The sequence below is a fragment of the Juglans microcarpa x Juglans regia genome, chromosome 1S, assembly GCF_004785595.1.
Source record: "Juglans microcarpa x Juglans regia isolate MS1-56 chromosome 1S, Jm3101_v1.0, whole genome shotgun sequence".
NCBI lineage: Eukaryota > Viridiplantae > Streptophyta > Magnoliopsida > Fagales > Juglandaceae > Juglans > Juglans microcarpa x Juglans regia.
In genome coordinates, this window is record NC_054595.1 from 23569714 (window position 1) to 23583690 (window position 13977).

General features: G+C 37.4%; 2 protein-coding genes and 1 non-coding gene across 4 annotated transcripts; all 3 read right to left on the bottom strand.

Annotated features, from left to right (window-relative positions):
- Positions 1-630: 630 nt before the first annotated feature.
- LOC121247127 (outer envelope pore protein 37, chloroplastic-like) lies at positions 631-5774 on the bottom strand. The gene is made up of 7 exons (XM_041145468.1): positions 5213-5774; positions 4535-4624; positions 4267-4437; positions 3983-4077; positions 3373-3493; positions 2014-2157; positions 631-1263 (listed from the first exon to the last, which is right to left on the bottom strand). The coding sequence occupies exons 1-6, from the start codon at positions 5591-5593 to the stop codon at positions 2026-2028; spliced, it is 990 nt and encodes a 329-aa protein (XP_041001402.1). The 5' UTR covers positions 5594-5774; the 3' UTR covers positions 631-1263; positions 2014-2025.
- Positions 5775-5841: 67 nt separating this feature from the next.
- TRNAI-AAU lies at positions 5842-5915 on the bottom strand. Its single transcript has one exon. It is a non-coding gene; the product is annotated as a tRNA-Ile (tRNA).
- Positions 5916-6645: 730 nt separating this feature from the next.
- On the bottom strand, positions 6646-13818 carry LOC121245818 (la-related protein 6B-like). 2 transcript variants are annotated; one of them, XM_041143684.1, is made up of 10 exons: positions 13185-13818; positions 10956-11037; positions 10601-10695; positions 10433-10504; positions 10100-10179; positions 9896-9995; positions 9030-9077; positions 8886-8954; positions 7753-7908; positions 6646-7148 (listed from the first exon to the last, which is right to left on the bottom strand). In XM_041143684.1, the coding sequence occupies exons 1-10, from the start codon at positions 13644-13646 to the stop codon at positions 6891-6893; spliced, it is 1422 nt and encodes a 473-aa protein (XP_040999618.1). In that variant the 5' UTR covers positions 13647-13818; the 3' UTR covers positions 6646-6890. The 2 variants fall into 2 exon arrangements, with proteins under 2 accessions (XP_040999618.1, XP_040999619.1); XM_041143685.1 differs by having other exon boundaries at positions 7759-7908; positions 13185-13813.
- Positions 13819-13977: the final 159 nt, after the last annotated feature.

Here is a 13977-nt window from a genome sequence, read left to right on the forward strand (position 1 = left end):
TGAGATGAAATGAGATGTGTTGAGATGATTTTGATATCTAATAACATCAAATAACAAACTCTCTAAATCTATCATTATGCTATTAAAATATTAATTTTGACATTTTCATTTATTTTAATTCTAATTTTAATTTGAATATTATTCGTTATTAAAAAAGTACACATTAATTTTCTAACATTCATATTATTCCTAACTGATATAATTTTCTAATGGTTTTTTTTTTTACAACGGTCATATTTTTTCAATTGATATATTTTTCTAACAATCATATATTCACAAGGGATATATTTTTTCTATAGTATTTTTGCACGTTATGAACAATAGACAACGGAAAGAAAATTTTTTATGGTGAAAATAATATTTAGCCAACTCAAAGGGCTAGCCAGTGAATAAATCTTAGGCTAAAATTACTGTTCATTTATTGGGTAGATTTTTGTACATCCTAATTAAATTTTGGTCAAAATTTAGCCAAGTTAAATCCACTATTAGCGCTAAGTCCAATATAAAAAAGGTTTCGAAGGAATTTAAGAAAAAAATGAGTTTCGCTTTTCACATGTGCTTTTTTGTGTTCTTTATTGTAAAAATATTGCCCTTCAAAATTTCAACCCAAAAGGCAAAAGGAAAGGAACAAAAAGGAATCTCACAACATGATAAATAATGAACATCAAACTTACAATTTAATAATTTATAGCCGAAACCCAAAACTATGTTTAACAGAGTTGATGCTTCCATACAATAAAGTTAATAAACTAATGAAGTTTGTGCTTAAAAATTTGTAAAAAAGTTATATTATCGTTGCCAATTATTTCATCATCGTTGAATGTACAAGCAGCCTTTTGTTAAGTGCAAAGCGTATGCCAGAGAGCAGTTCTCCAACTTCTCGTTTCACCATTCATTTGCTGTTCATAGTATGCCCTTTACGATTTTTTGCAGCAATGATGTCAAGTGTTCGTTTGCTATTGCCTTTTTGCTCCTCCTTTGGGTAAACGAGTCCGACAAAGTGATGTTTCAAGATTTCTAGAGAGAGAATTCCATGTTCATATCAAAAGTAACAAGTATTTGAAGAGGTTCAAGCCATGAAGATATTTTATTGTTGCAGTTCTTTCTTTTTAAACATCATTAGGAACCCAACTCTTGTAAGAGCTTACAGAGATGAGATACCAGCTCGGGCATTTCGTATCCATTTGCTTTGCTGTAATGTCCAAGGTCTTAGCTCCGATACTCGTTCGTTACAGTTGGCTGACATTTCTCTCTCATGTGTACCCGTAGAAATTCAGATTTCTCTACCTGAATTGGTGATCCACAGAGAAAGATATAACATTAAACCAAATTATATTGGTTTGGTTACACAAAACCAAACTATCTCGTCTCATCTCATATAATCATTATAGTATTTTCAAACTCTCACACAAAATATAATAAACAATTCAATTTTTTTAAATCTCAAAACAAAAATAATATTAAAAAAGTTATATTATAATAATATTTTATTCAATTTTTAACAAAACATCTCATCTCATATCGTCTGAATTGCTTAACGAAACGAGGTCGTTCGAGTCGGAATCATATTGTCTTGAACCTTTAAACGGTTAGTACTGTTATTGTTGCGTCCACATGTTCTTTATCACTTTTCAAATGATAGAGAATTGGAAGGACACCATCGTATTATAACATATGCTGCAAATAGATATTTTGGAGAGAGATAGAATTGATTGAATAGAATATATTGTGTAGCCAAAATTGGGAATGAAGATGATTTCAGCAGAAGAAAGTCTCCTGTAGTTGAAATTCTATGATCTTCCAGTCTCATGATGGATGCTAAAAATATTATTTTGGAAGAGAGAAGCGATTGGTGTTCATTATATAGCAATAAGCACCATTACAACAGGACTAAAATCTCCCAAAACTGCAGTACCATATAGAACCAGCATCTTCTGTATAAGAAAGGAAACAAAAACTCCTCTACCAAATAGATCCAACATCTAATGTATAAGAAAGGAAAAGAGGCCACACAGAAATAGACAGTCATATGTCCCATCTCTTTTTGACCCGGAACATTAATGCCGAAGACTTTATGTCATCTTGTGGCACTTGGAGCATGAATTGAACTTTCATCTTCATTGGAGCTGTCTTTGCTTTATCACCTTCATCTCCAACCTGAAACATGATCATTGTGAGGCCAGAAAAAAAACTGAGCTAAGAGTTCCAGAAAAAAAAAATCTTGAACAAAAGAATTGATGAGCCCTTTAATTTTCAGTTACTTATATGCGTTCCCAGAACATTTGGAGAACAGCTTAGAGAAGGGTACAGCAAAAAAATGTTCAAAGCTGTAATTACCGCTTAAGCTAGTGCCTTAAAAGAAGTATCTAAATAAAACAATCTCCACCAACCATCAAGCTTTCTTTTCTTTGGGTGCTCATAAAAATAAGCCAGTGATCAAGAGATATCATAAAATTATCTATCGAAGAGTCCACACTCCTAACACCTTTATCTTGAGGGGCCGGTGAAATCCACAATTCTGGAAGGAAAGAGAAAGGAGGGATCCTCTCACTTCTCTATCCTGGATATTTTCCATTCCTTACCACTGAGGTCATATCCCATCTAAAACGATTCAAGACTAGGCCATCTACTTCAGATAAGAACAATTAAGATATGCTATTAACATTAATAATGTAATGATCAACTGGCTATCACACACACACACACAAGAAAGGCAAGTACTTAAATTATACGCAATACCACCTAGCATCTTCAACCTTCAACAAAGAGTTCCAAATGCAAAGTATATCAACTATCCATACAATCTGAACTAATTAGTACTTAAAAAAAAACTATTAACGCTACCATAATCATGGTTTTTTTTTCTTTTGTTGTGGGAGTGGGGGGAGAATGGAAAAAAAATATTAGAAAAGCAAGGTAGAACTCAGTAAAAGCCATGTGAACTACCAGCAATGCACAGCCTTCTCACATTATTACACATCTTAGTAGCAACACTATGGAAATTGATCATCAGACAACATAATAAGGGACATTGATTATCAGACAACATAATAAGGGACATTGATTATTAGACAACATAATATGTAAGATTGCTCTTCTGAAGGATGTGAAGACCTGATATCTGCATTCTCATCATAGTTATTTTAAACATAACTAGTCAAGAAGTTATTCTAAACATGATTAAGACATTGGAGCAGTAGCACAGACTATTTGTGACCGTCAAATAATTGAGTGATGCTCAAAACCAGCATGACTATGGTGAGAATATAATCAGCTGTGAGTTCTTTATCCCAGCCAACAAAAGTAGAGAAAAACAAAAAGGAGATCTTCAAATACCATAAGCAATGAAGTCTAGCAAATAATAGCACTTACCCAAAGAGAAGCCCAACCAAGGCGCACCTCTGAATCATAACCAGCTTTAAACTTTAAGTCCTTGCCATATGTGCGCTTGTACACCGCACTCCAGAAGTTGGAATCAAAATTGTACAAGTAGCTGGCCATTAAATTATCAGAGTGGATCAAAATTGTATAACCAAGATGGAAATCGATAGATGGAGGAGAACCGCTAAAACTTGATGTTCAATGAACAATGTGCAATAAAGAATTTGAGAACATTCATGACAAAATTTGTATTCCTAACTTTTGGTGCAACTTTAACATGAATTTCATGGTCAAAAGCCTAAGAACCACCAAAACAAATGAATTGTTAAGAATTAGTTTATTTAAATGATTTCATTTTATAAGTAAATAGAAATCAAGCCCATAAGAATTCATAATGTCACCCTCCACCCCGTACTTAGGGGGAAAAGATGCCATTTAATTTATGACCATTGGCACTGAATTCTATGCCAGATGTGTAGATACTAAATAGGATGAATTATACTGATATCCTTCGTAGTTAGGGAAAGTCTAATGACTTTTTTTTTATAGGTATGTGGAGAGAGACAGACAGACAGACAGACAGAGAGACAGAGAGTCTAACCTCAATTTGTCTGAAGGTCCAAACCGACGCTTGAATGCAAACGACAATGCATTTGAAGGCAATGAAATGCTTGGGATGAATGACATTTCATCATCCTGCAATAAGTTCAAAAGTTCATTACCATAGTCTGAAAAAATTAAACAATTAAATGACGGAAAAATAAACAAAGAGTTAAATTCAAACAACTGCAGCGTCAAAATGGACCGGCACAATATCACACTCCCAATCATTGGGCACTTGTATCGAATGGAATCAGGAAATAAGAAGTCAAATTAAATGCATACCTTGTAGGCGTATCTTAATTTCAAATCTTCATCCTTTAATTGAGCAGTGTAGACTCCATTCAGAATTTGGCCTTTAAGAATCCCATTTATAGACAACGTTGGCTTTAATTCCTCCTCTGCTCTTTCCTCTACCGATACTTCGCCGAGGGGAAATTTAAGGGTTGCTCTTGGCTACAGAATGAGGAAGGAAATCAACACCCTTAAAGCCAAAACTTCAAAACTTGGCTCAAATGAGAAGAGGCCACAAATTTTGCCAAGGAATACACACCATACCAACAGATGGAACCATAGATGACAATTCTAATGTATAACCAGGATCGGCAAGGTTTGCAACCATCGAAAGCTCTCCTTGTTGTGCCTAAAAGTGAATGACATGGTCAAGAGATAGTATAAAAACCATAGATAGTTTAGATAAGTTTAGATAAATTACGGGTATCCTACCAAATGAAACAAATTCAGCCATTAAATGGAACAGCAATAAATATATCACCTACGTTTCCAGTATGGGAAAAATCAAGGTTAAAACTTTAAAGCCCAAGGACAACACATTGGTTTTACATACGAAGAAGCTCTCGAAATGAACAATAAAGATAATCAAATCATAACCACATCGGCGATCCCTGATCCCTTGCACGTTAGAACCGTGGGCAAGAAATAAAGATCTCCAATTTCACAATAAAAATTAACCACCATCTTCACTCCAATTTCCAATTCCGTGAGGAATTGCATCATAAACACTTGAAAACAATAAATCCCATTACTTAAAACCACACATTAAATAATTTGCCACCACATGAAAGAATGAACAGGCTCAAATAAAACCCAACCAGGCATCAATCTTGAAGACTTCCATATCAAGCGCTCAGAAACAAACAAACCCATCTCCCAAAATCAATTAATATACCGAAAAGCCATAATTGCAGAAAGAAAAGATAGTGTTTTGGACCTTGACATCGTGGACAGCTCTAAGCTGCAACCTGGGGCCGACCTCGAGGGAGGCCTTGAGAAGGGCATTCCGGTCCTCCACATCGTAGTGGATGGAGAGGTGCTTGGAGATGAAGCTGACTTGGGGTTCGATGATATCCCCATTGGTGTGGTTCTGGAAGGAGAACTTGAGCTTGGCAACCTTGTCGAGGAACTTGCAGGAGATTTTGTGAAAGAAAACAGAGCTGTCACTGTCGAACTCGGAGGTTACTCTTATGGGCGGCCTCCGAGGGAAGGTGAACGCGGGTTCGGTGGGTAATGGTGGTGCTGGAACTGGAATTGGTGGGACCAGGTGGTTGGGGCTCGGAGGGGGAGGGGCTGGGGCTGGGGCTGAGTCCGCCATTCCTTCGTTTGTAATTTGAAATTATGGACTGAACCAATCATTAGAATTTGAAAGAATCGATGGGGAAGAGAGAGAGAATATGTAAATTTGGTGGGGTTCTGATTTTGGAGGCGGAAATGGAAAGTAGATAGAGAATGGTTGATTGTTTCGATTTGATTCATTACCAAATATTCAGCCACATCTTCAAATTTCAAGTGGTCAACAAGATACAAATTAAAAAGTGAAAAATAAACGTAATAATTTTATTCTGGCCCATGCAGGTCTCGAACCTGCGACCTTCGCGTTATTAGCACGACGCTCTAACCAACTGAGCTAATAGGCCACCCATCCATTGAAGTAGATAATAAATTTTTATCTTCTGATATACCTTAATCTCCCTAGACTACCAAGCATTACAGTTCTATGTTTGTAGCCAAATAAAAAAAAAAACTGAACTTTGTTTGTATCAACGTTATCAATCACTCACCATTGGGGAGGCTTCTACTTCTGGACCACCTTATCCTCACGTCACCTATTTTAACAGAGACCTCTTTGAGCTCTTCGCCCAAAGGAAAAGAGCAAATTTTGCTTAAAAAGCATCGTGGAATTAAGAACGACAGAGAGAGGTGTAGACAGACGGTTGCGAACAAAGCAAAAGAGACGGGAGAACGTCTAAGCAAGGCAAAGAAACGAGTCGTATTCATTGGCCCGTTTCTCATGTTTATGGGTTTTTTATTTTTTTTATTATTAATTTTTTTTAACTCCAAAATATCGTCCCAAGTCCTAATGATACCCACCACCCAACCAAACTAAAATCATGTTCTTATTAGTCTGAGTTCAGTTGATTTACACCTATTGGGATATTGAGAAAAACTGGTTTTCAGAATCCAGGTGGCGAGGGAAGAGAGAGATGTCAGAGACATAAAAGGCATAGAAATGCAATGAACAGTTATATATTGCAAATGTCATTTCTTCACTCACATTTAACTATAGGTATTGGTAACTCCCCACTAATTTTTTTTTTTACCTTTTCTAAAAAAAAAAAACAAGAAAGGAGAAGAAAAACACCATTATGTCGCTTCTTCACTCAGATTTACCATTTGGTCTCTTCATCAATCATCATCTTTACTGGATTACATAAATAAAAAGGAAGTATTCAACTTATACCGCTAACTCGACCCTCTACAATGGATTGATAGCCCCTGTAAAACCTTGCCATCAACACCACACGAGAAGACGTTCCGTTCCCTCCCCCCAGCATACACTTGCAGGCACAGATACAAGAAAACCCTGTTATAATATGTAGAATGCCACGTAATCAAGTGATATTCACAGTGACTGGCTTTCCCCGACCCATAGCAAATCCTCTCGTGCCGTCCGGCATTCGAGGTCCAGGAGGCTGCTTGGCTACAGTTGATGGCTCAATATTGACTACATTATTTGACGGGGGAGTTCCCACATGATTTCCACGATTATTGACATTGTGGTGGTATTGACCCCGCCCTCGTCCCTTTCCCCTGCCCCGGCCACGACCTCTCCTCTGCCCACCATCCTTCTCATTGACATGCTCATCCCCCTGCACCAAAGAATTAAAAAAAAAAAGATTATCGTCAAAACAATTGTACTTTTGCTGGGCAACAAATAGACAGCAAAAGAGAAAGGAACCTCAGGAGTTGGGAAGCAGCTCATGAATATAAAAGTATCCCCATATGTTCCAATACATTTCAAATGAGTCACTTTACTATTCGAAATACTCTATACAATGCATCTCAGAGGCCTCGAGAGAAGTTGGATGATGCATATGAAGTCGGTGTATGTATGTTAATGATCCAAATATAGCATGCCATGTCATGAACAACAGTCACCCAGAATAGGGAAAAAACAGACCACGTCCCTCCCATTTTGTTATAGGTACAACGTGAGACTAGTCTACCAAATTACAATCTAAAGCACTTGGTACTAAAAAAACACATCAATTTTTTATGGTGCATGAAATTCAGCAAGAGAGAAGAAAACTTGGTGATGAATGCGCTAAATAAATAGAAAAAAAATGCAATAAATAAAAGACACCCTGCTCCATTCAAAAATATATTCCTAAAGTGCTTGAAACCAGACATCTCTGTAAATAATATTCTCATAGATAAATAATTACTAAAAACTACTTCAGCCAATACCCTTACACTTACTGTATGTTCGTGCGGATGAACATCAGATTGTTGGTAAGACGGCTCCAATTGTCTCTCATTTTGTTGCTGATCAGTCATGGAAGTATCATCTTCCTCAAAGTTCACTTCCCCATCATGCCCCTTTTTTCCTCGCGCTGAAGAAGGTTTTGACTGGAAATATAAAGTTTGAAAAAGAGCATCAATGGACTAATCCAGTAATCAGTTAAAGTAATTCATATTTTGAATGCACTAAATTATATCTTTTCTATAAGGAATAAAATTTCATTAAAATGAGCAAAAGTGCAAGTGTGATACCAGATGATAAGTGATAAGAGTAGGTGGTGTATCTGATCTGACATTGTTTGGGAATGAGAAGTTCTTGCTTTTTATAATATTTTAAAGAGGCCCCAATTGTACTATTGACTAGTCCTTTTGGACTATAGGCCATAGGGTTGGGCCGTCCATTGGGGCATTACAAATGGTATCAGAGCCAACCAGAAATGTGGGACTTGAGTCGTGCCACATACGATGGATTGACCTGACGAGGATGTCGGGAATTTATGGGAGAAAGATTTTGATACCCTATATGATAAGTGATAAGGGTAAGTGGTGTACGAGACCCTATATTGTTTGGGAATGAGAAGGTCTTGCTCTTTATAATGTTTTAAAAGGGCTCCAATTGTATCATTGACCTTTTGGAGTATAGAACACGTGATTTGAGCATTCCATTGGGGATGTTACAGCAAGACTTCATAAATTTATTCCAGAATGTATTTAGGTTGAGATGGAAATCATTTCTGGTCAATGAACTGGCCTGCTATTTTAAGTTGTTAATTATTATTTTTGTTCTACGGGCTATGCATAAATTGCTAGATACACTGAAATATGAAAAAAGAAACAAAAGTCATAGGATAGAATAAATCATAAATAGAGCTACAGTTCAAATTCAATAGACCAAATGGATGAAATTGGTCTATAATGATAGCCAAACGAAAGACTTTCTCAAGAGGTTTATTCATCCGCTTGAGATTTTGAAAATGGGTTGGTTGAACTTCAAAATTCAATCATTGAAATTGAATAAGTAAACCATTTAATTGGATCTGCAAACAGAGACTGAATAAGAAAATAATTCAACATCTGGCATATACCGTGCGTCTAAGCATTAAGCGGACCCTCAGGCCACTCCTCCAGTTTCCCTCATCATTCAGCTCTGCAACCTGCAAAAATAGAGTTTATATAGCTACAATGAGCCAAAAGGAGAAATTACAGTATCAGAAAATAAAAGTACTCACTGCTTTCTCAGCCAGCTCAACAGATTCATATTCCACGAATGCATGCCACTGCATAAGAAACATTGAGTTTGGATGTTAGCCTTTTACATCCAAATGATATTGATTTAAAAATAAAAATAAAAAGAAGAGTTGGATTCATTCAGCAATGTCAATCATGTACGACAAGAGCAGACATATACATGGGGGCATCACAAAAAATACTGTAGTGATACAGTAACTACTAACTAATGAATAGTGCATGGAGAAGCTTTTTTAAAGCCCAGTGAACCAATAGATGATTGCATCATCTGCCCACATTTGCTAGTGAACTGGAAAATCAAAAACCAATCTAAAATCTGAGTCATTTGTAAGAGCATCTTTAATGAAGGAAAGTCCATAAGTTTTGTCCCTCATTATTAAAATATACTTCAAACCAGCTAATTCAAAAACAAAAACCAACTCCAGAGGGGAGCCATACATAAGCCACAACACAACCAGTCACCCCTCACCAAGCATGCGTGCACCTCCTGATACCAGAACAGAACACAGAAAAAAAGTTTCCATGGGATGGAACACAAATAGTCACGTTACCATAACCAATGTAACATACACTTGAAGTCACCCTGTCTTTAAAGGAACATTGAGACATACATTATTGTAGCTCCATTTACTTTCAGTCCACCATGTTGCATGTTAATGATAACTAGAGAACTGTGATATAACCCTCATAATATTTTATTCATTAAAAATGGCATAGCCAAAGTCAAAAACCAATATCATTTATAACAAAAATGACACCACCTAAAAGTTAATGAAGAAATGTTAGAAGCTTAACAGAAGAACCGCCAAAACTAATTTGCTTCAAAGCAGTATGCTTGCTCGCCTACCTTGTTAGTGAAAAGCATACTATCAGATTTTCCTGATCTGGATGCTGAAGTAGCTCCGCCATTGGAGTTTTGTGGTTGACAGGTACGAATAGTCTTCACACTGCCAAAGGAAAAATCAACATGCTATAGACAATTTTTTTTTTATAAGTTCTCGACAAACAAGGTACTGAGTTTAAAAATAATTCAGGTAGATGGTCTTGGTACCTTCCCACGGTTGAGAAAACCTTCATTAGGTTTTGATGGCAATGATCCTCAGGCAAGTTTTCAGCAACAACTATGCGAGACTGAGGATCAAAAGAAACAATAACAAAGCTCATTTTTTGGGAATTTAAGAACTATCATTTTGATCAACAATGATCAAGCATGAAACTTGCAAGCAATTGTGAAGATAAAGTGAAAACTATGCAACAAATACATATTCAAAAAACAATCGACTGAAAAAGTAAAAGAAGAGAATAATTTTATGAACAAGGAGGCCGACCATCTCTGACGGCAAAAAGTAAGATTAGAATAAACAACACAGTGAATAAAACATACTTGCAACTCCTCCATATCTGACTCAGTCAAGGGATGCTGACGTCTAACTTTCTTTCCATCATCACTAATTACCTTCGGAGCATCAGAAAAGATTAAAAACAGAAATAAATTGATATATAGCGTAAACAAAGTTTAGTTTACGAGATGTGAGTGTATGAAGGAACTCACAAGTTTTGAAGAGTTCCGCAAAACAGTTGCCAGCTGGGAATGATTACTAGTGAGAGCCTTGATCTTCTTGAAAGATGCAACAACAGATATAGGCACTACATAAAGACAAGATGAAAAAACAAGGAATTTAAAATGGTTGATTAACTTCCAAAACAACAAACTAAGCAAACTCAAATAATTTATCACCCTGTAACAGCAGCTTCACCAGAAATAGACGAAAAGTGTGTATGGGTTTGAGCGTATTGGTGTGTTTGCCCGTGCATGAAAATGCAAAACTTCATATTGAGCAAATATTATGGTAGGAATAAAGCTTATGGTAGAAAGCAGATCGAGTATAAAGTAACAAGAATAGTACCAAATCCTTCAGGATCTTTGTTGATGAATCTCATCAAATGATCAGTTGTAGCCAGGTTTAAATCACTGAAATAATACTCCACCTGCAGATTGAGATGTCATACAGAGATCAAAAGGAGAGATCTGAGTCAAAATAATGTTTAGATTGTAGAAGTTAATAACATGAAACTTGTAATTTGAAAGAGCATATAGACATGTCCATGGAGATAAACAAACATAACCAAGAACAAATGGCCATTACTGAGAGAACAGAAATACTGTCTCAGTAAGGAATCTTATAGAATCAAGCCAATTTAATTGTCCAAAACTATGATTTCAACTAAAATTATCTATTAAAAATAATCATCTTATTCAATGCCTCTTATAGGAAAACCCCAACCGGGTTATCTGCTGTATCAAAAACACAAGGCCCTCGACATTCACTTACTAAAGGCACCGACAAAAGTCCAAGAATACCATTTATTACATCTGTCTTCTCTCCAAACAGACTTAGCAAAAAATGGAAAATTATGAAGAAAAAATATGTGGTCTCCAGATAGAACAATATGGCATCTTCAGACAACCTTAAATTAAAGGAGCATCACCATTATCATTAAGATTGATTTTTTTTTTTTTTAATTATGTCGGGGAACCTCTCCAAGGCAGGGCCCTTCGGCCCCACCCCAGTAGAGTAAACCTCGGCCCGTGCACCGCAGCCTCGGAAGTTTCCCTACACAGAACTAGTTGAATCGTTGGCTTTTCACAAGAGGGTGTGGCCCCAAAGGATTGTTTTCACCCATGAGGTGTTGAACCTTGGACCTTGAAGGGAGTGATACCCCAAGACAAAGGCCCTCACCACTTGGGCCAAACCCTTGGGGTTAAGATTGAAATGTTCCCTATTAACAATGACTAAAAGACACCCTGCAATCGCGCAACCTAGTGATCAAGGGCAGGTTTAGGATGAGCTACAAAAAAATCATAGATTCAATTCTGCACTAGAAGGCCCCTAGATTACTTGATATGTCTGATCCAAAGAACACTAATTGTAGCCTTGACTAATTATTTTGAAGTATAAACTCAAATGTGGCTTGAGATTTCTTTGGGTCGTTACAAATGGAGCTTCATGGAATAATTATTGAAGCCCAACTCCACCTAATAAGGAACCAATGTGAGACTTGACATTCAATCCACCTTTATCATTCTCCCACCCAATGCGGGATTTAGCAGGGCATCAAATGCAACTTAGGTGTGGGAATAACACAACCTTACACTTAAGTAAAGTTAGTTTTATTTGGCTTCCCCACATTGACACAAGGTGGGTATGCAGTACAATTGGAATCACTTATGTTGTTTTTAAATGATGACTGCTTCTATAAGAACAATTATCTTGGACTTCTTTCACAGGTTTCTCTACATCTGTAACAAGGGAAATGCAATTTTGCGATCTTTGCAACTACAAAGTTTGCATCAGTGTTGGTTCTGTGGCCTTCCCCATTGCTGATGTCATTGTACCTGTTATTTTGCGTTGGTTCGAACTCTTGGATGGCTCTTGATACTAAGGTATAACTTGGTTGAATCATGTGGCCATTGCTTGAAAGGCATTCTTCAAATGAATCAAATCCTAAATTTTAGAATTAGCCTCTCTCAAAACTTTTGAAAAACTAGCCAGCTTTCCTTCCAAGCATGAAACTCTCTGTTCATTCATGGCAGGATCTAGGGCTCCAATACCAAATGTTACATGTCTTCTTTACAAGGGACAGATTTAAAAAATGACATTGCGGTAGGATAATTAGGGGAATCTGAGGCCACCTTTAATAGAATAATTCGAGGAATCTTGAGTCTCCTAAACAAACATAAGTTTGTACGATAATTCTAAATTTGATTAAAATGAATAGATACATAAGTATCTATAGGCTAGAGTAGATACATTTAGAACATAAATAATTAATTCATCCATGAATTCCTTTCATCTGCCTAACCTTGAACTTCATTATTCATTAATAACTTACTATGTTCACGAACTTTATAAATGACATTAATGAGTAATTCTAAGTTCATTTCCTATGAAAATATGTTTGAAGTACCTAAAGTCGTGTATTCCATCTAAACCTGACAGACGGCCAATGTTTACAGGCGTTGACTAGCTAAAGAAGCACATTTTAACTCTTCATATACGCTACAGTCACTACATCCCCAAAACAGAAATCTTTATATACGCTACAGTCACTAAAATCCCAAAGCTTGAATTCACCTGATTCAAAATCTTCTGAGTAGATTCCTCAGATAGCTTATTTTTTGAGGAAGAAGTGGGACCTTGATCGGACTCAATCTGAGCTTGGTGGTGTTGGACCGTCACTTCACGCTCTCCACTAAAACCGCCGCCGCCATAGTACTGATGATGCGGATGCGGATGGGGATGGGCATGGTACTGAACCGAAAGGCGGTGAGGGGAATGGTGGTGATGGACAGGGATCACGTGACCAGGCGACACAGGCACGTGACCGTGAATCGGGACATGAAACGGCGGGGGAGGAGGTGGAGGAGGGACGAGGATTCGTGGGGGCTGAGCGGGAGGCCGGGCGGTGGGAACGAACTCGGGGGCCTGGGCGTTGAGCCGGCTGAACGAAACGTTTCGAGACAGTGATGGATCGGAGTGAGACGGAGACGATTCCGAAGAATCTAGGGCTTCTGAGGCCGCCGATTCTGGGGCCATTTTTCCTGTTCTTCTTCTCGTTGCTAGGGTTTTTGTTATTGTTATTATTATTATTTTTAATTTTTCTGGGGGTAGGGTGGGGGAACTGTGGAGAACGGAGAGCCCCCGTAGAGGGCGAGTAGTGGAGAGGAGACAGTGGAGAAGTTTTCTCAGGCGTCGGTGGAGTCTCGATGCTCGACAATTTATAGAGAGGATTCAGATTGACTTCCAATGGGGCCCACTCTGGGGCCCAATTACTCTCTGTATCATCACGTACGCGCCTACTTATTGAGTTCTGCTTCCGTCTCATTCGCTCTGTGTCGGGTGATCCAATTCCACTCAAACTTCGTTT

Bases quoted from the DNA above. Each gene is read 5' to 3' on its own strand.
- LOC121247127 (XM_041145468.1), bottom strand. From the start codon at position 5,593: ATGGCGGACTCAGCCCCAGCCCCAGCCCCTCCCCCTCCGAGCCCCAAC. The intron at 4,438-4,534 runs GTGTGTATTCCT...CTCATTCTGTAG, and splicing joins TGGTTCCATCTGTTGGTATG to CCAAGAGCAACCCTTAAATT. The intron at 4,078-4,266 runs GTATGCATTTAA...AACTTATTGCAG, and splicing joins AATTAAGATACGCCTACAAG to GATGATGAAATGTCATTCAT.
- LOC121245818 (XM_041143684.1), bottom strand. From the start codon at position 13,646: ATGGCCCCAGAATCGGCGGCCTCAGAAGCCCTAGATTCTTCGGAATCG. The intron at 10,180-10,432 runs GTATGTTTTATT...TTTGATCCTCAG, and splicing joins CAGATATGGAGGAGTTGCAA to TCTCGCATAGTTGTTGCTGA. The intron at 7,149-7,752 runs GTAAGGGTATTG...TCTTTGGTGCAG, and splicing joins CGCACGAACATACAGTAAGT to GGGGATGAGCATGTCAATGA.